Source organism: Xenopus laevis, chromosome 2S (assembly GCF_017654675.1).
Source record: "Xenopus laevis strain J_2021 chromosome 2S, Xenopus_laevis_v10.1, whole genome shotgun sequence".
Lineage (NCBI taxonomy): Eukaryota > Metazoa > Chordata > Amphibia > Anura > Pipidae > Xenopus > Xenopus laevis.
In genome coordinates, this window is record NC_054374.1 from 125,434,019 (window position 1) to 125,457,694 (window position 23,676).

Genomic DNA, 23,676 nt, shown 5'->3' on the forward strand with positions numbered 1-23,676 from the left:
CTAAAAAAACGTATAAATTCGACCAACCGAAATTTATTAAAAAAAAAATAGTATATTAATTGGCTAAATAGGTAAATTTTTGATCGAATAGGGCAGTTTTCGATCGAATTTGAATTGTACGGATCAAAGTAATATGGTCAAAGTTTTTAAAGAGACAGTACATGATAAATTTAGAAATTTTCAAATTCAAATCTGGACTATTCCCTAGTCAAAATACACAAAAATTAGCTCGAAATTCAATTTTTTTAATTAAAATTTTCACTTTGACCTTTGATAAATCTGCCCCCACGATTCCCTCAAAATTCGAATTTAAAAATTCAAATTTTCACTTCCACCCTTGATAAATCTTCCCCTTTAAGTTTAGGCCGGTTTTAGTTTTACAATCCAATAAATTCGAATTTTTCGGGCGCAAACTTAAAAAAGTGGAGTATTTGGAGCGTCAATTTTTAAAAGTCACACAGATTTGAATTAACACGCTATTTTGTAGTGATTTTTCAAGAAGTATTATTGGTAAATTTGGTTGGAAAGTCTAGTTTTCGTAAATAACCCCCTAAATTTCACTTTCCATTCATTAAGCTGCAGAAGCCGCATTTTCTACTTCGAAATTTGCCAATCTGGAATTCGTTCCCAAGGTATCGCGAGAGTTTATGACACGTGCCTTATAAAAACGGGAACAGCTGGCCCCGCCCTCGCCACTTGATTATTCGCGTTTCGCGTGCTCATGCCCATTTTCATGGCCAATCGTATTTCTTCCTTGGCGCCCTGTAGGCGGAGTTGAGCGGGTCAGAGACTGGGAGGTAGTTTCACAGTTATGGGAGGCCGGATAGTAGGAGGGGCTTCTCAGTGGGTCACCTAGTTCACCAGAGGGATTACTTCGCTGTCTGAGCTTTCTGTTGAAACGTCTCCCCTTTCCAAAGGTACGTGCTAGCTGCTATAGTACAGCCTGAGTAAGAGACAACATGTCGCCTTGCGGTTTTCTTTGTTATTTCGTACGCCCTCTTCAGGATTGAACTGTCGACACTGTATTCAGTAAGGAGGAAAGTCACTGGCTGTGTCACATGGTGGGGCTCGGGAATGTGTAGATCCACACAGTTCTGTAGCGCCGGTCTTTCAATAGACTGTAGGTAGCTGTGTGCGGACGTATCTGATTAGCCAAGGAGTAGTGGGGCCTAAGTGTAGTGCGACTGCTGCTGGAAGACTACACAGTGATTTTACAGTAACCTCTGTATTATGTATATCATTCCGAAGAACCGCTCTGGAAAGGTGCTGCAGATATTGCACGGCAGTGTATGGCTCTTCTAATAATGTCTATTTCTCCTGCCTTCTGGTTTCTTCAGAACAATGGCTGGAGGAGCATTATTCACAGTCTCTCTCCCAGTTTAACACCAGTACCAGTGTCAGACTGGGACACCAGGGGCCCACCCAAAAACCTTAGACCAGGGGACCACGCTCAGTACTATTATTCTTCCTCTCCTCACTCTTCTCCTAGTCTCTTTTCTTTACATACTATAATCTATTATTCCATCTATTTAGCCTTTTTGTTCTCATAGAAATAGAGAATGGCCATGAAATAGGCCAAATATTTAGCAGCAGGAGAACCCACTGAACCTGGGCCCAATGGGAGTTTTCCTGGTGTCCCTGTGGGCCAGTCCGACACTGTATAATAAATGCTCTATCTAATCTGCCTGATCATACAGATACTTCTGAAATACTGTCACTTGAGTGCAAAGTGATTACAGTCATCAGCAGAAACAATGGAAAATGTTGTGTAAAGTAGTGAGGGGTTATAGGCTTGTGACACACAGGTTTTATGGTTCACTGGTGTCTTTAGCAAATGTTTGAATGGGGAAATACTATTCATGTTTATATTTGAAAATAAGTTTGAATAGTTTGACTCTTTCTGCACCTTGTATCACCCACTAGCATTAGGCTCTCTGGGAAACTCTCAGGCTCGTAGTGCTGGCGATTTCTCTGCACAGTGGGGTAAGTGTTGCATTGTGTGTTCTGTATGGCTCAGACATGCTGCTTCTGCCCATGTGATAATCTTTGTACACCAATTCTCATTATATTATATCCTGATTATCAGCAGGCAGTATTTTAATAGCTGGTCCCACTGGCATTACTATTATCTGAAAGATGAAAATATCTACAGGTACTGCTCTGCCTGTTCTTTGGTCTCATTCTTTTCACCATAAGGTGACCTAAAGTAAGTTCATGTACAGAGTAGTTAGATATAACCCTCAGGGCACGCCCTACTGCTTACACTCTAGTTTGCCCCTAAAGACAGTGGTATGTTTAGTGGCCAGTCATTTAGAGGGCACGACCTGCTGGAGCTGCTGTACATGAACAGTCTTTGAGAGCTCAGCTGCTCTTGGGAAATCCAATGATCTTTTCCTCTGGGTTTTTCTAGGGAAGGAGGTGCATGAGTTTGTGGATATCAGTGACAGCTTGTGAGTCTTTCACAGGCTGAATCACTAGAACTGAGAATTATACATGTGATTGTTTTGTTTTTCCCCGGTCCTTGTCCATACTAAGTAGTTAAATGAGGCAAGAATGGACATTTTCAACAGATATGAATCTTGGGCAAATACAACACTGCACAAAAAACAGATTGCAAAGTAATTTATCAGCAGTGTTTGTTTGTATAGACAGGCTGCTGTTTGCTGGTTTTAGTAATAGCTAGTTGAAAGGAAACCGAGCCATTATTGTTCCCACAGCCCTCTTTTAATGTAAATGGTAACATATTATGTTTTATAACTAGACTTAAATTTCCTTTGTTCTCTTTAAAGCAGTAAATGCTGTTTATTGCATGAATAGAACATTAAGAATGGAGTGCAAATTCCCCCTTTCAACATTCTGCTGGTAGAGTACTGAAATACCCAGCAGACCATATGCTTGTTTGCATATTGGCAGCTGGAGATTGATAATGGCAATGATCGTGTTTATGAACGAAAGTAGCAAGAAGCCACCATTTTATCATCTTTTGAAAAGACATATGCACCCTTTTGTCACAGAGATATGAACTACCACTTCCTCCTAGAATATTACAGATGTTCTGGCTGTTTTGCTAGAAAAGGGCTTTAAATGAATGGGTTTTTCAATATACAACGTTAATAAACAAGTTTTGGCATAAAAAAGTAGTACGGTTGTATAACTACAGCTTTAGAAAGCTATAACTCCTAAATGACCTGTTAACCTTGATGAATGAAGGGCAGCAGCATTCCTCTGAGTTACAAACTTATAATGCCTGCAGAGCTTTTATCTGCTGAAACGGTGCTCCCTCCGCATATACGTTCTTCGCTAACTCGGGCTATAGAAGTTTAAAAATGTGACATCAATTAATTATATACTATGGTTGTTTTAACTGTTTTCTTCATAGAAATTAAATAACTTCCATGCGGTTATACTTTCTGGACAAACATTCTAGAGAGAGGGTGCTTAGAATCATGATTTCCTTTCCACATGTGATGCTTATGTCACATGTCCTATATGATAAAAGAGGGTAGCAGTCTATATTGCAGTAGGGACAAAAACATATACATGTATCATGTTAATGGTTGCTGCCAATGTTGCCACAAATTGTTTTTGCTTACATGAAAAAAATATTTTGTGTGCACTTTTTAAAACTGTTGGTGCAGAGAGGTGGGTGAGTCAGATTAAGTAAAAAACAAGTGTTTTCACACAAAATACTTTGTGCACAAGACAATTTGCTGCACATGCACCTTCTAAAGGGAACATTGGTGGCAGTCCATGGCATGTTTTCAGGCAACAGTTGGCTAGTTAATTCTGTTGCTGTTGTTGAGAGGCGAATTGCATTGTGTTTGATTATATGGGTAAAAGGCTATGAAACAACATGTGGTACATTTCTAAAATTATTTCAAATATTCAATGCCAAATAAGTAAATGTTGGTGTGATATAAATGATGTAATTATGAAGCAATTCTGTTCTTATAGCTAGCTCCATGCATTGAAATTGTAAAAATAATATTTGGTAAAGAGCTGAGTGAGCTATCAACACCAAAATGTGTGCTGTTCTTTTATACCACCGCAATTCTGGCACTTTGTGAAAAGTAGTGTTATTTAAAGGGGTGACTCTCGTTCACACTACTTATGAGTTCACGCTACTTCATGACAGCTGCCTCTGCTCTCTCTGTATTAAAATGCGACTATTCAGTTACTCGATAGTATTACCAGCTTGATCCATGCAGCCAGAGTATGTTCATCCTGTCAACCAACCTTTGCCTTAAGCTGGCCATAGACGCAAAGATCTGATCGTACAAATCGGGGATTCATACAATTTTTGGACCGTGTGTGGAGAGTCCAGACATTCTTCGTCCGGCGGAGATCGGTCGTTTGGTCGATCGGACAGGTTAAAAGATTTCTGTCGGCTACTGATAATATATCTGCATGTATTGCCGATAGTACGATTTTCAGAGGGAGACTGTCGCTGGCTTTGGTCGGACATAACTTTCATACGATTGCTGTCAGGGGCAGAACATCGGCTGATCTGTTCTTTTGTACTTTATTTGATCTGAATGGTTAGTGGCAGGTCGGGAGATGGGGAAGTCTGATGGTACGTTGATTCGTATGATCGGATCTTTGCGTCTGTGGCCATCTTTAGCCTTATATGTTAATTAACATCATGCATTGTCTAAAGCTTTGGGATGTAATTGTGCTACTCTTTTGCAGAGTGGTCTACTCTGGAGACACAAAGTCTCTCCTTGGTGTGCTGCAGTTCCAGTAGTGCTGCATAATTGTACTTTTACCACAAATAATTAGACAATATTATTGGTAATGAATCAGACTGCAGGATGATTACATTTTTTATTGGGGGAAATGATCTGCATAAATCTTTGCCTGTATTCTATTACCAAGCCTTCCAATAGAATTTGTGGTAGGAGACAAATTTCCTGTGTGACATGATTGAATCAAGATCCTTCATTGCCTCTAGGGCTAGGGCCACACGATGCTTACAATTGCGGATATCTCCACAGAAACGCAGGCCGAGATCCACAGTCGTTTGGCCCTAACCTTAATAACTGTACTGAAGCTCACATTCTGGAACGCTACAGAATAATGGGCAACAATGATTAAATAAAGTTTTTCACTTTTAGATTTTAAAAATATTCTTTTTTCATTCATTTCATAACTTATTCGGTGACTTAGTTAGTGAGATATAAAGCTCTATACTGAGTGCCGAAGCTGCTAATTTAATTACAGAGGAAATCCAGTGACCGTGGATGGGGTACGAATGAGGCTGTTGTCCTTTCAGGTGCAGAGTATTCCTGCAGGGTATTGTTTATTCTTAAGTACAGTATAACCCCCATGTTACATCCCCTGATTTTAAGCTTTCCCTCATTTTACATTGTTGTTTTGTGGTCCCACCTATATATTATGCATAATACATTTCCCTGATTTTACATTTTCCTGGATTTTAAATTTTTTTTCTGGACCTCTGAAAAACGTAAAATGGGGATTCTACTGAATTTAATATTTTAAGCAGTTCACTGAAGAAACAAGGACCGTATTTTTAAAGAACTAGTAACCCCCCAAAACATGACTAAGAATTAATTTGAAAAAGCTCATAACAAATGGAATGTTTTCTTTGCCAATGGAAAAAAAAACTGAACCTGGCTGTACTGCCTGTCATTGATTAAAACAGAATTCTGCCACACACAGCTGGTACAGGGGGATTTTTGCTCACACACACTCCGTTGTATGGTTTAGGGCCAAAATCCATGTTTTCTAGCAGTGCCAGATTTCTATCCAGCAGAATACAAAGATGGACAAAACTCCCCTCTAAAAAGGTTAATTTGAATAAAGTCAAATCTATTGTATAATCTTCGTATTTACTCCTGATTTCAGTTCTGAACAATCTCTTTCATCCCACAGGCAAAATAGAAACCTCCAGGGGTAATATGACAGCTCTTAACTGGAAGCCCTTTATATATGGGGGGTTAGCCTCAATCACTGCTGAATGTGGTAAGTATTTTTTTAATATTCTAAGAAAAAACTGGATATTGTGTTTGATCAATTCATCCTGAACTCTTTAGGTTTTCTACAGCTAAAAATAGTTTAGTTTGTTTTTAAAGAGTTTTGGCTGAAGTTCATAGATTTCAAAAATGATTTTTTTAAACATTTTTTTTATTTTTCCAACTTTTACATGGTTTTCAAAGACAAAACGATACAAGGGAATACAAAGGGAAAGTAAAGGATAACAAGTGGGTAAATTGGTAATAATAATGATAGTTGGGGTTTATAATTGGCTGCCAGCTGAGCTGTATCCGTAGCCTTTGTGGCTTTCAAGTAAGTGTCCCAGAGAGTCCTTTTGTAGGGTTGTTTAATTTGTTGATATGTATCCAAGGTTCCTATGTGTTTTTTTTTTGTTTTTTTCATGGTGTTCCTACAGAGTTTAGTTCAGTCAGTTTCCGGAAGATGTTTTTGTCTTTAATTCCTAACTAATATATTGTGACATATAAATGTGATAGACAGCAGGATGGAACTTTGGTCTTTGATAAGTGATTTGGATAATAGACTGAGATACATCCATGGCCTGAAATGGCAATTTTGGGTCGGAGTTTTTTTTTTTTTTTAAAGTTGTCAGAAAATCCTTATATTGTAATACTTCCCTACCTTACAGTGCCACCAGATATGGGATAATATGGCAGTTTCACCCTGGTCTCTCCAACAAAGGTGGATAGCATTGGGATGAGCCAACAAACCAACTAAATGTTACTTTAGCAATTAGCTATTTGTATGTTTGGTAGCATCAAGTCTTAAAACTCCAGTTTCATGTGAGGTGGCAGGAACTTTGTGATTGCAGGGTTAAGGTCCCCATAGACGCAAAGATTTTTCTTTGCCGAACGACCAATTTTAGCGAAGTCCGACCAATCCGTCAAATTATCATGACGTTAGTGGGATTCAGACAATCGTGTATCTTACGATTTTTCATCCGACATCTGTCAGAAAATTGATCGGCCAGGTTAAAAAATCTTTATTGGTCCCAGTTCAATCTATCTATGTCTGCAGGGCCAAGCAGGCAGCTACCCTTCAGTTTTCCTGGCAATATCGCCTGAAATGGTCTTTTTAGTTGACGGACACATCGTAAATTTAAACAATCTTTTTGAGAAAATCGTGGTCTCACGATAACGATTGGATCTTTTAAAAATCTTTACATCTATGGCCAGCTTTAAAGTTGTTAGATTTCAACACAGACAACATTCTTGGTGTATTAGGTTTGTTGCAATGGGCATAAGAAATCTTAGGCCACTTGTATGCGTGTTAACTGTTTGGGCTACCATCCCCTTTTCTTGATCTACTCAAGGGAGTTTCCAACAGGTAATTTATTCTAGTATAACCACTTTGTAGTACAATTGGATGTTGGGGCACCCAAAGCCAGCTTTATCTCTCATATTGTATTTTTTGTTTTATTGAACTTCCAAATTTTCTTGTACCACCATATATTTTTAAATCTTTAAAATTTTGTGCACATAAACTTTTGCCTTATGGACCTGCCAGGGATACTGTAGGATGAGAGAATAAGGCCAAATCTGTCCATTTGATTTGCTAGTTCAACAACCATATCCATAGCATGTACAGAAGAAAAAGAAGAAGAAATTTAAATATATAAGGATATAATACAGAAAAGCTATGAATATCTTGTAAATTATATCCTTATAAACGGTGAGTTCTGATGTCATTTCTGTCACATGACTCACTGAAACTTGTGTATTATAATAAATAAAGTACCCCCAGTTGCAAAATATGAGGATATTAGAAGTTACCTCGGAGTTCCATGACCTGTATAAAACCACTCGGCCTTCGGCCTTTATATGGTCATGAAACTCCTCGGTAACTTATAATATCCTTATAATTTACAAGAGGGGGTACTTTATTCATTATATAAACGGCGCTTAATGATGTCGTCAGTTATAAATGGAGCTTAGTGTCTAAAGTGAAACTGAATTCTTGTTGCTATTCCTTCTCCTTTTATTGAAAAATCTGTCACCTCTTTCTATACAGATACTTGGGAAGTATGCTGCTTAAGGAAGGCATTGTCTTAAAAGATGAACAACCATTTAGAAGTGCTGACTTAGGCATCAGGTTTTGCTGTTGCCATAGGCTTTAGGCTTATGTCTCGCAGGTAATTATTTGCTACCTGGAATTAAATTTAATTTGTCTCTCTGGGGCCATAATAGTGTTTGTAGCCAAGAGATTTTTAACCAGTAGATCAGTACCAAGAATTCAGTCACCTTACTTATTGATTCCCCATAATCCTATTATAATGTGAAATTACTGCATACAATATAAAATAGTACAAATTGGTTCTATAGTAATTTTTGAATTGCAAAAAAAAATTGATGCAACTATATTTAGGTCCTCTGACAGAATGGTAAAGAAACTCTGCCTTCCGTAATTGTACTTGATATTTAAATATATTTTCAGCACTTTTTAATGTAACTGGCAATCAAATTACTGCACACAGGCTAGTTACTGTTATCTGCTGCTTGTAGCTAAGTAGAATAGGCTCTGTTTTCTTTTTGAAAAGTAGCCAATAACACTTCCTTCACAGTAACAAAAACCAAATTTAACCCAACTAAAAGTAGAAAAGATTAGTCTGCCCATGTCACATTAGCCTTAGGGTTTTGGCACATGCAGTGCTCTGCCTAATGCTACATGTGGTGATCAAGATACAGGTATGGGACCTGTTATCCAGAATGCTCATACCTTGTCTATTAGAAAATCATGTAAACATTAAATAAACCCAATAGGCTGGTTTTGCTTCAATAAGGATTAATTATATCTTAGTTTGGATCAAGTGCAAGGTACTGTTTTATTATTACAGAGAAAAAGGAAATCATTTTTTAAATATTATAAAACAAATGATCTATATGACAAGTTAGTGAATTACTTGATTAGAACATTAAGGGGGTTATTTATTGAAGTCGAAATTTTTGTGGTCGGAGTTTTAAAAGTGGAAAACACCATTGTTTTGTTGTTTCAAGATTTAGTATACCCCCAAGGCTGCTAAAAGTCCAAATCCAAAAATACTTAATTTCAAACTTGCCAAGGTCATGTAGAAGTCAATGGCAGGTGTCCCCATTAGAACTAGATGATATTGTGATATGCTCTGGGTTACGTACGATAATGCGAATAATTCAGGGTTTTCGGACGATAATCAAAAAAAATCGTTTTTTTTTTTTTTTTTTTTCGGGTTTTAAATCCGGAAAAATCATGATTTGTTTCACTATTATAGTGAGATTTTAGAGTCTTTTCCTGCACCAAATTTTTCTAATTATTTTATTGATAAGTAAGGTAAAATTGTGGATGGGAGTTTGGTCGAAGTTGTTTAAATAAAACAATGAGGAAAATTTGGGTTTTAGTAAATAACCCCTATATATCATGCGTATACATATCAGATTGGTCTCAGATTTTTTTTAAAGGGGACTGTCATACAAACACTGAAAGAAAATGTAATTATAAATAATTTTTCAATATGCATTCATTAAAAATATTTAGTGGTTGTAAATATAAAGTTTCTTATCTGTTCACATTCACTCTTCAATCCTCTCTGACTCCTGAAACAGTGTTGCAAGGCAGCTGATTAAAACGGATATAAAGGAGACCTGACCTTTTACAGTGTTCCATGCATAGAAATTACATTCACATATTACTTTAAAACCACTGAACATGTTTAATGTATATTGGGACGTTGCTTAAAATTACATTTTCTTTATATTTTTTGGTGGTGGAGGATCCTTTTATTGTCATTTATGGTAAGCTCTTTTGAGCAGAGGCCATCTGATCCTATTTTATTCATTGTATTTATTTTGTAATCCTTGTTACAGAATAACTGTTATAGTGCCGTTAAATTATTGTTATTAAGACCCCTGTTTGTTATACATTAATGTAAAGTGATACATAACTTGCTGGCTCTGTATAAATAAATATATGCTGATGATGGCTATTGTCTTTTATGTCCACGTTTCACTCACATTTATGGTAGCATTTCACTTTTTCAAATTAATATTTTTTTAAGCTTTACAACATGGGTATTTAAATCTAGTCCTCATTCTCCTTTTTAAGGTACTTTTCCAATAGACTTGACCAAAACGCGTCTCCAGGTACAGGGTCAAGCTAATGATGCCAAATATAAGGAAATCCGTTACAGGGGTATGCTGCATGCACTTGGAAGAATATGGAGGGAAGAAGGCGTGAAAGCACTTTATTCTGGGTAAGTGCAAGCTACGTTTGCTTGTTGTTACACAACACACGCTGGCATGTCTCATGTTAGTAGTATTTATAAAACCTGCTACAGTAAAATGCTGCATACCGTTGCTTTCACCCAGCTCTGCAGTTCCAACATAAGATTCTGCTTTAAAGGGGCTGTTCACCTTTAAATTAACTTCTAGCATGGTGTTGAGAGTGATAATCTGAGACAATTTGCAATTGTTTTTTATTTATTATATTTTTGTTATTTAGCTTTTTATCCAGCAGCTCTCCACTTTGCAATATCGGTAGTCTGGTTGCTAGGTTTTACCCTAGCAGCCATGCACTGATTTGAATAATAGACTGGAATATGGATAGGAGAGGCCTGAATAGAAAGATGAGTAATAAAAAGTAGCGATAACAATACATTTGTAGCCTTACACAGCATTTGTTTTAGATGGGGTCAGTGACCCCCATTTGAAAGCTGAAAAGTCAGAAGAAGAAGGTAAATATTTAAAAAAAAAAATGGAAACAAATGAAGACCAATTGAAAAGTTGCTTAGAATTGGCCGTTCTATAACATAATAAAAGTTAACTTAAAGGAGAAGTAAAGCTTAACTAAAGAAGCGGCTAGAAATGTTGTACATTATATTTTGGGCTTCTGTACCAGCCCAAGGCAATCCCAGCCCTTTAGCAGTTAAGATATGTGTCTCCAAAGATGCCCCATTAGCTCCCAATCTTCTTTTCTGTTGATACACTGCACATGCTCTGTGCTGCTGTCGGTTACTGAGCTTAGGGACCGACTCACAATATACAGCACACATACATTAATACATTTATTAATACATATATTAATACAGATAATTACTACACAGAAGCATAGAACCAGTGCAACTAGCATCAGAATTTAATAATCAGCCTTGTAGCTTCATTTTATATTACCGGCCAACCTCATTTTCTGCTGGATAATTTGCAACAACCCCTAAGCTTAGCTCCTCAACAGCTGCTCAGAGCCCACTAAGGAAGTGATTGTCGCAGACACTTTCAGAGATGGTGACCCCCTGTGACAAGTCTGAAGCCCTGAAACATTGCCGCTATTGAGAAGCTGAAACTTTAGGCTGGTGCAATACATTCAGTATATAAAATATGGCATTTTTTGCCACATTAACTTTTAGGCTATGGATACGCGTGCGAATATGTGAATCGGTTTTCGTCCCGGTTCACAACGTGTGCCATTGCCGTGGGTTAAAACCGCCAGCGTATTTACACTGCAGTCGGCTTTTTTTAAAAAAACTCTGGCGTGGGCCGCGGCGAAAACGCTGCAGATATTCGCTTGTATGTCCATAGCCTTAGAGTTTAGTTCTCCTGTAAAGGTGAACCACCCCTTTAAGACAACATTGGTATCAGGGTGAAAATAAAGGCTTTTCCTATGTTGCTTTTCTGTTTTGTGACTTGGCAAAGTTTCCTATGTTATCCTGTACATTATCAAATGCTGCACACTGATTTTCTTTTTAATTTAAAATGAATGAATTCCTTACTAATTCATTACTAGATTAATGGTGATTACTAAGTGGTCTGAATATGGGTTTATCCTTTAAAGATAACTTTTCATAGCTGTTTAAAAAATTCTTTACCTTGAATTGCTGCTGTTGTAAGCTGTATACAGTCTCTCCTTCCTGCTCGTGAATTGTTGTGATCTTTTGTGGCCCTTAACATTTTCCAATTTGGCTGCAATATCTATGATGTTACCTTTCTTTACAGAATAGCACCTGCAATGTTGCGCCAGGCATCGTATGGCACCATTAAAATTGGCACTTATCACAGCCTGAAGAGATTGTTTGTGGATTGCCCAGAAGGTTGGTAAATATCTTCCTATTAATCCTGGCAAAAGGCTTGAATATTTCAGGACACATTTCCAGTTCTCTGGTTATAAAGTATGAAATAAATTGCAGTAAAGCAAATAGGAAAGATGTTTGTTGTATGCTTTTATGTTAATATATCTTCCTTACATGAAATACAGTGTTAAATAGGTTTCACTAAATAGATTTATAACAGAAGGATAGTTTAGAAACATGGGTTATAAGCAGCAGTACGTCGAGCTAATAGAGCTTTCTATTTCCAGTAGCTTGAGTTTACAGTGTTGCAGATATTAAGCCACTTTGACAGTTCCCTGATATTCTGGAATTTGATTTCCTGTGTTGCTTTTCTTAATATAAGCAAATACTGATGCACCTGTTATAACAAGCGTATTTATATATTTAATACAATATGTTTGCATTTTGAGCATTAGGTGCTTATGGCATTTATTCAATTAATTGAATTGAAGTTTGTCTGTCTTAAATTAAAGACAGAGTACAGGAAATTTCATGTGAGTGCTGTTCCTCTTATTTACACTGTTACAGGTATGGGATGAGATGAGAAATGAGATCCAGGTATGGGATCCAGGTATGGGATCCGGAAACCCATTATCCAGAAAGATTGCCACAATCCTCTAGAGTGAAATCCCGCCACTCACTAGGGATTTTTAAAAAGTATTTATCAATGGGTGAAAGTTCACATATCCCTTTCAAAATGCCATAGAAATGAATGGATAGTTGCGGAATTTCACTCTAGAGGACTGTGGCAATCTCTAACTTCACTTTTTGATAAATATAACCCATAGACTCCATTTTATCCAAATAATCCAAATTTTTAAAAATGATTTTCTTTATCTCTGTAATAATAAAACAGTAGCTTGTACTTGATCCAAACTAAGATATATTTAATCCTTATTGGAAGCAAAACAAGTTTATTGAGTTTATTAATTGGTTACATAATTTTCAAATAGACTTAAGGTATGAAGATCTAGTTTACAGAAAGGTCCATTATACAGAAAACCCCCAGGCAAGGAGCATTCTGGATAACAGGTCCATACCTGTACTTGGAGATGTCCAGCCAGACATCCAGACAACCCAGAGTGCATGAAAAGAAGTGGTGGGAACCTTTATACACTTGGCATTTACCCAGTGTGCTGTCGGCTGTATTCATACACATATCTGTTATGTAGTATTCTTCAATGGAAAGCCCTGTTTTATTATACAGCATCTCTGAATTTAATATGTTAACTAATATGTTAATTAAAATTAATATGTTTTGATTATATTGTTTTTGTTTACAGATGAAACGTTGATCATCAATGTATTCTGTGGAGTACTGTCAGGGGTGGTATCTTCCTGTATTGCTAATCCTACAGATGTTTTAAAGGTACCATATAAATTGTGCTTCCTCTTGCACTTCAGGCAATAAAGATAAGCCTTGCTACTTTCTCAGTGACTAAGGGAGAACTATGAGCTCTGAAAAGAAAATTAACAAACTGATAATGTTGAATAAGTGACTTGTTATATATTATAAAACAAGTCTTATGTTTATAGGGATTGTTTTCATGCACTAGCCAAATATGATTGCTCTAAAATGGGGTCCCCAACCTTTTTTTACCGCGAGTCACAATTAAATATAAAACTTATTTTGGCAGTACACTTGGTCTTCATATCTCCAAGCCAGAAAGTAAAAAATAACACCTGCTTCTTGGGCACTGGGAATAAAGAGGATGATGAGAAACATGTTGCTTGTGAGCTACTGGATGGGTATCACTGCATTATAAGATAAAGTTTTCTTTGAAAGAGGCATAATGGTTTGTGATCCAGCTGCAGTTCGAGTACCCTTGTTCAAATTACATAATTCAGTAGTTTTGTATGTAAAAAGTAGGAAGCCACAACCTCAGGAACCTGTGTTTTAAAGGAGAAGGAAAGGCTAAAATTAAGTAAGTTTTATCAGAAAGGTCTATATAAATACACCAGTAAATCCTCAAAGTAGTGCTGTCAAAAGAAACACTGTATTTCTTTCCTTCTATTGTGTACACATGGGCTTCTGTATCAGACTTCCTGTTTTCAGCATAAACCTCCAGGGATAGGGCTTGAGCATGCTCGGTTTGCTCCTCTCTCACCCCCTTTCCCCCCTCCCCCCCTCGCTGTAATCTGAGCCCAGAGCTATGATTGAACAGGGAGAATCTCTGGAAGTGATGTCACATCAAGCTAATATGGCAGCTGCTATCCTAAACAAACAGAGAGAGCATCTACAGCTGTTTGCTTAGGTATGGTAAAGCATTCTGCAGAATAAATATGGTGTTATAGCTTGCACTATTGTGGCTAATCTATTGCCAATAAACTGCTTCGGTAGCTTTCTTTCTCCTTTAAAAAAACAGGGTATTTGCAAATGTTCTTGCACAGTTAAATTTTATTTCAAAAACTTTAAAACGTAGGGTAAAAATAGTAGTTGCAGCATGTGCAAATTTTTGAGCACCCTTCCACTTGTCCAGTGACAATTAAGCCATAATAAGATAATTAGGTCTTAATTTACATATTGTCTCCTGTTGACCATTGGGGTCTCTGAACCGCCCCCCCCCCCCCCCCCCCCCGCCACCAAAACAACCATGAGCTACTTGAGGAAAAGCAAGATAAAGGTTTGGGAATAGTCCTTACAGTCCTCTAAAGGTAGTGTTATTAAATACGGACATACTAGGCTGTCCAGACTTTTGCACATGCCACAATGACTATGTTCTTATGATTTTACATTAACATTTGCAAATATCTTGTTTTTAATACCGTGATGTATATAGTTACAGCTATGTTTGCATTGATTTGTATTTCTAGCACTTGTCTGAAGTGTGGGGAGAAATAATCCATGTGTTCCTAATTACACAGGACAGGCTGACGTAATGTCCTAGATGGAATAGGAACACCATGCACGTAACATTTGAGTACAGAACACGTGATAAGCCCTCAGACCAACAGCAGGATGGCAGGCAGCCTAACAGAACATTCTTTTGTGTACTCTAATAATAACATCTTGGTTAATCCCTAAACCTTTGGTTATATGGATGTGTTGAGTATATTTGTTACCCTAAATATAACGATGACTCCAGTTACCTGATTTATTGCAGACATTTTGTTGGAGGGAATCCCAGGATCATCAAGTAGATCATTTTTTTTTTCAGGATAATGGCACTCTGACCCTAAGAGAAGTTGCACAGAATGAGACTAATCGCTATATTAAATATCTTACTGACCTGTTCCCTGTTTATTCAGCCAGTACAGCTGCTCTGACCCACTGTTATTGATACAATACTGTATTACTATGATGTCATATTGAGTGAGATATTTTTAAATGTGATTTTCATACAGTGTTCCTTTTAGCAGATTTCATTCTGTCTGTCTGGCACCTTAAATGTGATTTTTAAATATGGATTTTTTTTATGTTACACAAGTGGTTTTGCTGTGGGATTTTACAAAGTACAGGTATGGGACCTGTTATCCATAATGCTCGCGACCTTGAGTTGTCAGGATAAGGATCCATAATTTGGATCTTTACACCTTAAGTGTACTAGAAAATTAAATAAACCCAACAGGCTGGTTCTGCTTCCAATAAGGATTAATTATATCTGATCAAGTACAAGCTACTGTTTTATTATTACAGAGAAAAAGGAAATCTATTTTTAGAAATCTGGATTATTTCAATATAATGGAGTCTATGGGAGACAGCCTTTCCATAATTTGGAACGCTCTGTATAATTGATTTTTGGACAATGTATCCCATACCTGTACGATTCTTAGATTTGCTGCTCTCATCTTGCCTCCACTAACAGCTGAATTGATACTGCAGCTGTAGTTCATCTTACCTGTCTGCTAGTTTTTATTTTTTCTGTATATGGTTAGCAGCTGTCATAAAACCCCTATTAAAGGCAGCGAACAGTGCCGTGCCAAGCTGACCAGGCATCCTAGGCAACCTGGTCGGCCAGCCTGCTCTCCACTCCGCAAGCTCCCCCCTCCGCAAGCGCGCCCGAAAGCAACCTGCATGCGCAGTAGCAATGGTAAGTCAGGGGAACGAGGGGAGTGCGTCGGATGATCGTCAGTGAGGAGAACGTCGAGAGGGAGGGAAGAACATCTGATGGGAGGAGAAAGCTACAGAGGGGAGGCAGGAGAGCAGGACACAGGGATTAGAGGTAAGCAGAACATGGTTTTCCAGGTGCTTGCCTGGCACCACCCTGTTGTTGCGCCCTAGGCAGGTGCGTCTTCTGCCTACCCCTAGTTCCGGCCCTAACAGCAAACGTCTCATAACATGGCATATTAGGGCTCCAGTGGACTGGTTTGGGGAAGCTTATATTCACTGTCATAGAACTTTTATCTCTGGACTGGTACAGAAGCCCGTTGACAAAGGTTCCACAGTTTGGGCACAACTTGTTATGGACCCCCTTTAAATAGGACTTTGATTATTTAAACAAAATATGAGGAAAATTAAGCACATATTGTGTTTGACATTAAACATTTTAATATGTGGTTCTATTTACACTTCTGATTACTTGCTTTGTTTCCCAACTTATAGATAAGAATGCAGGCTCAAGGGAGTGTAATACAAGGAGGAATGATTGGAAACTTCATCAATATTTACAAGCAGGAGGGGACCAGAGGATTATGGAAGGCAAGTTACACATCTGGCAACTGTCCTATGGGTTTACTCATATAAAGGTTTTTTCTGTATAGCTTGCACCGTCATAAGCAATGTTGTTCATATTGAATAACCTGTCTAACTTTCATAATTCATTCCTGTCTACCATAAGCATATTGTTGGTTCTATTAATTTTTAACACTTAAATTGACCGTAGTGGCCAAATGCAATTGACCTTGTGTACTCGTGATGTGCGGGTCGAGAAAAACCCGAGCCCACATCCGACCCTAAACCAGCGCGATTCCCTCTTTATACAGTATACCCGCGCCTACCCCACTCTGACATCACAAAAGGGCCAGGGCCTGCGCATGTGTATATAAAAAGGAGCGCACAGAGGCGGATGTGGGGCAGAGGAAGGCTGCAGGCGGGGAGAATGGAGGCTAAAGTTCAGCCCGAAGATGTAAGGCAGAAGACGGCCTGAACTCGCCTGACCCACGGGTAAACCCGCGGGTCCCGCTGGCTTCGGGCCGGCCTGCACATCACTATTGTGTACTTCAGGGATGATAAGCCTACTGATCTACTACTCCTTTTCATAAAATCAGGGTACTAAATTTTAGTTTTTGGCACAGACAGGGCACGTCAGCAGGTAAACTGATGGCATAGCATACATTTAAGTAGCCCTCTATATAGTAGCAGTTATTATGCCATCTATAGCTTCATCTGGCAGGTATTTCTTATCCTTAACGAGCAGTGTAGACTAGCATTTCCTCAATGACAAGCTACTGCTGCTGGGAGAATACTATTTATTTGTTTTTTATTTGCAGTGTTTGATGACAGACTCTGACAAGTTCAATCATCTGGTAGCCTCTCTGCATAGCAGTTTGGTTAGAGAGATTGGTTAGACAGTTTAATTTCTCCAAAGTGAATTAAGCACCTGTAACACTTTATGGAGCCACAGCCCTAAAGGGTTGGTTTGTCTTTGAGTTAACTTTTAGTATTTTATATAATGGCTAATTCTAAGCAACTTTTCAATTAATCTTCATTATTTATTTATTTTTTATAGTTTTTGAATTATTTCCCTTCTTCTTCTGATTCTTTCTAGCTTTCAAATGGGGGTCACTGAACCAATCTAAAAAACAAATGCTCTGTAAGGCTACAAATGTATTGTTGTTGCCACTTTTTATTACTCATATTTTTATTTAGGCCCTCGCCTACATTTTAAACACCAGCTGCAGTCTTTCTCAAGGATAAAAAAAAGAGCACAGTTGGTGTTTGAAATGTCAGATTTTGATTTTTCACAAGTATTCCTGATGAGTGTGGTACTCCGATGAGTGTGGTACTATGTCATTTTAACCAGAACCCGTGCAAGTTGCTATATACGTATAGGGAATGTGCTCCTCCATGGTTGTGTGGTGTGTGTGTATGCATGTATATACTGTATTATATTGTATAGTGCTTGTACACTATATTATATTTTTTTCAATTGCAGGGGGTGTCTCTCACTGCTCAGAGAGCAGCTATTGTGGTTGGTGTGGAATTACCTGTTTATGATATTACCAAGAAGCATCTGATACTCTCAGGACTTATGGGAGACACAGTCTACACTCACTTTTTGTAAGTATCATGGAAATTTGGATACATTATTAAATAATATTGATTTGTGATTCCCCTGAGGGGAGTAATCATCACTTTTACTCAAAAGTATTGTGCTTACACATATTTAATCCATCTGTTTCTCTTGTAAGTATGGACGTATTGTCTTTATCATACATTCTTCCCCTGCTTTTGAACTCTTTTCGTACATAGAACTTTTGTGTTAGTCAATCTGTTATGTGTAGCACCATGGTCCTAGAGGAACGTTGTTTCGTTTCACTGTGTACTGTACAAACGTATATGGATGAAATGACTCTTGACTTGACTCTTGAATCTTTTTATGATTGAGAGACAGTGAAAACACTTACTCCTTATCTGCTGCCTTGTCTAACCTGGCTGCTGTTTGATACCTTTAAGTGTCAGCCTGTGTGTGGTCACCATTGTGTAAGATGCCCGTTTTGTAACCACTATAGCTCTAATTCTGTCCTATACCTTGGTATTGTGCAGATGCAAAGTTTTGTTTGCTCCCATGACTGTGTACAACTTGCAATGGCTTAACAGTGTGTACTTTGAAACGGACGTAAGCATTGTGACATCTGCTTTTGTTTAGATCCAGCTTTACTTGTGGATTGGCTGGAGCTTTGGCATCAAATCCTGTTGATGTTGTGAGAACAAGAATGATGAACCAAAGGTCATTACGTGATGCGTCAAATTCAAGTTACAAGGGTACTCTGGATTGTTTATTGCAGGTACGTATAGGCACAAAAACATTGTGTAGGTAATATATTGCACTGTTTTCATGCAGAAATATAAAACGTTTCATTCTAAGTGTCCCTGCCACCTCCTCCCACTGCCATGCATGTGAATTTCCTGCTCTATAATTACATCAGCATCACACGCCTCACAACACTCTACCATAGTCCCTCTGACAAAACTATGAGGAAGCATTATTCATAAGATTAAATGAGATAACATTGTAATCTTTAAAGGATTTGTAAACCCTGAATACTAATTTCTTTTAAATGAAAGACACACTTAATCTAATAATTTTGTGTAAGGGGTTATTCATAAAGGTGAATTTTGCACTGCATTTAGCCCACCTAATGACATATGTATGCAATATGGAGAGCACAACCCCCTTGATATTCACCTGTGAAGGTGTCAGGTGCTAGTACTGGAAGACCCTCATCTGCTTTGGGTCAGCTGATACATAGGAAATAAATCCAGTAGCACACTGCAATTTGTGAAAAAGTGTTTTGCATTTTATTTAGCCCATATACATACAAGAAAGGTTTTTTTTACCACTGCAGTGTGCTACCAGTTTTTTACCTATAGCTAATAACACGTGGCATTTCCTTCACCACAAGGGCTTTTGTTGCATGCTTCCATTATCCCACTGTTGTGTTTGTAGGAGAATTTGTGGGGACAAAAAAAGGCAAGAGTGCTGCATTATATTCCTGTAAATTCAATGTGGAGTAACTTTTATATAAATGCATTTTCTCCATTTGAATATAAGCTTCAGCTCATAGAACATGATTTTTCATTCATATTTCTGTTTGTGAAGTTGTCAGGTTACTCTTCATTAACCCCCTCTTTAATCTTCATGCAGAAGGCAGAGACCAATTCTGATGGATAGTTAGGTCAAATACATTGGTTTGTGATCCCTTTGTCTAGACAATGTTAATTGTCTTTCAAAAAACGAACACCTACTCAGACCTGCGTGAGCAGCAGTTCGATTGAGAGAATACTTTGATTATTTAAAAAACAGCAGAGAATGTTTAGCTGGTTATATTAGAACGTTTTTTTATTTACATGCAATGAATCTTATATTAAAATTCAATTTTCTTCATAATTCCCTTTTAAGGATATAAAACCTTTAGAATATTCTATGCTACAGCTATGGTCTTTGTCGCTGCTTTTCACTGCCATTGCAATGGGAGAAAATCTTTGTGGAAGGAAAACAATGTCCTTAAGCTTACTTAACCTTGGTCTAGTCTGAGAATTATTTTATTACTTTTATACATTTATTTATTATTTTTAAGCATGTTTAATGATATTCATAAATGCATATTTTATATGAAAGAAACTTTTACCATATCTTTTCCCTTTTAACATGTATTGTTTTCGTCGTATTTGAATTTAATTCAGTCAAGTATACAAAATGCAGAGCATTGAACTGTTAGGTTACTGTTCTTATAATTGCTTTATTTCTAGGTTCTGCCTAGAGTTATGCTGTCAAATAATCTAGCTACCATCTCTTTTTTTTTTGCTATGCATTACAACTTGTTACATGGGAAAATATTAATTTGACCTGTTCTAAAACTCCAGTTTAAAGCTACAATTCTGCATTGCATTTTTTTAAGTGGTGCAATGCAGTTATTGTTGGACAGTTTGCTCTACTTTATATGCTTAAGCTAAGGTTGTTGGCATTCCTTTATACCTACCTTTCTACAGTTGATGTAATTTCTGTGTTGCAGGACAGGCTGCATGTAGTGGCTTGGGCTACAGGTAAAGCACAGTTAGACGTTTACATCTCTTCTATGCTTTTTATTCTTTTTTTCCCTCCAGACATGGAAGAACGAAGGATTTTTTGCGTTGTATAAGGGATTTTGGCCCAACTGGTTGAGACTAGGTCCTTGGAACATCATTGTATCCTTTCCAAAGTTAAAGATCAGCAACAGGATGACCTGAAATAGTAAAGGTTTTATATAGATAATTTGAGCAACCTAAATGTTAAAGGAACAGTTCAGTGTATAAAATGGGTAAATAAGACTGTGTGAAATTAAAAAAAAGAAGTTTCTAATATATTTAGAACATTTTCTTGTAGTATTTGGAACAGAATGCCGAAGCATACACACACAATATATGTCTGTGTAAGAATTCGAAATCTTGCCTTATACCTAAAAGAGGAAGTTTTGATTTCCAATAGATCATACTTTATTACAACTGTTCTTTATTGATTCCTTAATATAAAATTGCAGTTCTTTATAACATATGAACAGTTGAAGAAACTAAACTGATGTTGGGACAGGAAGATTCCATTCTGCTAGCTGAGCAAATCCTGCACTGTTCAACTACTGGACTTCTCCAAGATGACGTGAAATGTTCATTACAGTACTGTGTGTTAAGACAACGTTACTCTTGCTGAAAGCCTGACTGTTAAATGTCATTATTGCCCTTTGTTACTGATTCAGTGTTTTTAAAAATATGTTGATTTTGAGAAAATGCATCCACATATGACACCCCCACCTACAGAGAAAAGAAACCCTTTAATGGTCTACATTTATCCATGGAAATGCCATTTTAAACAACAGTTAGGCAGAATTATGTAAGTCCTCTGGAATTGGTGTATTTTGGAGGAAAAAAGGCTTTAACAAGATTTAGGTTAAGATAAATCTGTGGCTTTTGACTTGTTCGGTATCTGTTACACCCTCTAAAAATGTGGCTTGAGTTTTGATATTTGATCTGTTTCACCCTCCCTCCAAAACACAATTAAGAATTTAGCAATTTTTAGATTTTTTTTGTATATGAAGAATAATCTAATTTTAAAACTGAAATTATATATTTATATAGAAAACCTATATATATATATATATATATGTGCTGGAGACCTACTCCTTTCTTGGCCCACTGGAAGGCATGTGTTGCACACTTCTAGACTAATACACTTTAATAACGTGTGCGCCAGTGATTTTTTTTTTTCTTTTGCCTTTTTGTATGAAAATAGACTGACACAATTGTGTTTGAAATAATCACAACAGTCATCGACTTTGTCCCAGCAACTGTTCAAAAAAAAAAGTCAGAGGCATGGTACCTGCAAATTATCTAGGGTGTCCGTGCTCTTATTGTAAGGGTCATGGACACCCTATATAAGTATTTAATGCAAGGCTTTGTACAGAAATGTATGTCAGTTTGTTTTTGTTTTAATGCGATGGAAGTCCATCAAAGCTAGAGTGCTACTGATAGAAGTTCTTTTACGTCAACTTTTTTTTTTTTTTTTTTTTTAGTACATTCCACATACTGCTGATTTATACTTATTTATTGAAAAATGCCATTGCTAGTGAAATGCTTTGACGCAAAGTTCTTACGTTTATGTGCACATGACACTTTTGCGTTTTTATGCCACTTTTCTTACAGCAGTTCTATCTGTGCTTTCTGGTATGTGGAATCTGTAGTGTTTAGTTCAATTCAGAAACGCAGCAGGTTTTTCCAACTTACCCGTTTCTTACTTAGTATGCAGTGGCATGTGACGGGATACTGAAATTGCTTAAATCACAGTTATTTAAGCAACATGAGTGTTAAGTTAGAGTGCTGCCACAACACAGGAATGGTTACATAGTTTTAAGTGCCCTTTTTTACCTATTCAACTCAAAAATATTTGAAACTTAAACATGCATTGTTCTATCTGTATGAATAGTGGTCCAAATGATAATCAGGCCTTAAAGCATGATTCAACTGGTCATAGCTTGTAGGTGTAGTGATGTGTATGCAAACTAAAGATGTGCAAGAAGATTCAGGTTTTGTCAGAATTGAACAGCTAAGCTGCATGTTATATTGTTTCTTATTTTATACTTCAAAGGAAAGCAAAAAACTGGCATCCTTGTGATGTCAAGGCTTTAAAAATTTACATAAAAAAAGGATTAAAAGATGATCTGCTCATTTTGAGAGGTTGCCAAAACATCAGATGTTTGCCTCTATTTAGTCAGCCCCACTCTGGGCCAAATTAGGCTGATCTGATTTGCTTAACCTATACTCTGTGGGCTTATGCAGACCTGTCAAGAGCTGATGTAGCCCCAGACCAACGGGATTTTCTAACCTGCCAGATGTCGGCAGGCTCCAAACATGGGCCAATAAACATCCGACTTGGTCTGAAAAACCCAAAGTGGCAGCTTGTGTTGGCCAGTACACAGCACCTTAACTGCATGGATCAATGAAATAAAAATGATGCAATTACATTTGTACCCCTTCAGAACAAGATATATTGTTCACTGTGAGCGAAGGCTTTTCTCATATCTGGGTTATAAAACTTTTCATTTAGTTGGCGATTCGCCAAGAACAATATGATATTTTGTTTCACAGAGACTCACTGTATATATGAGGAGGCCCAGGTGCTCTGTCCTGAGCCTTCAGCTTGAGGGAGCAGAAATCACTGTTTTTGTTTGTAGAGCAGGCACTCCAAAAGCAATCCTCCAGGCAGGCTTGTAAAAAACAGGTGTTTATTGAAGTACAAAAAACATTGACAGCCTTTTGCAATTCATATTCTCACAACACTTAATCATAGGAGCCTATGATTAAGTGTTGTTGGAACATGAAAAGCGTAAGGCTGTCAGTGTTTTTTGTACTTCAATAAACACCTGCTTTTTACAAGTCTGCCTGGAGGATTGCTTTTGGAGTG

At 37.4% G+C, this 23,676-nt stretch overlaps 1 protein-coding gene across 3 annotated transcripts; it reads left to right on the top strand.

Annotated features, from left to right (window-relative positions):
* The first annotated feature begins 695 nt into the window (after nucleotides 1-695).
* On the top strand, nucleotides 696-21,791 carry slc25a30.S (solute carrier family 25 member 30 S homeolog). 3 transcript variants are annotated; one of them, XM_041584352.1, is made up of 11 exons: nucleotides 696-917; nucleotides 1,924-1,983; nucleotides 5,893-5,982; nucleotides 10,087-10,234; nucleotides 11,970-12,064; nucleotides 13,366-13,451; nucleotides 16,626-16,721; nucleotides 18,178-18,302; nucleotides 18,892-19,030; nucleotides 20,850-20,930; nucleotides 21,263-21,791. In XM_041584352.1, the coding sequence occupies exons 3-11, from the start codon at nucleotides 5,919-5,921 to the stop codon at nucleotides 21,299-21,301; spliced, it is 873 nt and encodes a 290-aa protein (XP_041440286.1). In that variant the 5' UTR covers nucleotides 696-917; nucleotides 1,924-1,983; nucleotides 5,893-5,918; the 3' UTR covers nucleotides 21,302-21,791. The 3 variants fall into 3 exon arrangements, with proteins under 3 accessions (XP_041440286.1, XP_018105435.1, XP_018105437.1); XM_018249946.2 differs by lacking the exon at nucleotides 1,924-1,983 and having other exon boundaries at nucleotides 697-917; XM_018249948.2 differs by lacking the exons at nucleotides 696-917; nucleotides 1,924-1,983 and adding an exon at nucleotides 8,023-8,143 and having other exon boundaries at nucleotides 5,887-5,982.
* The last annotated feature ends 1,885 nt before the right edge of the window (nucleotides 21,792-23,676 follow it).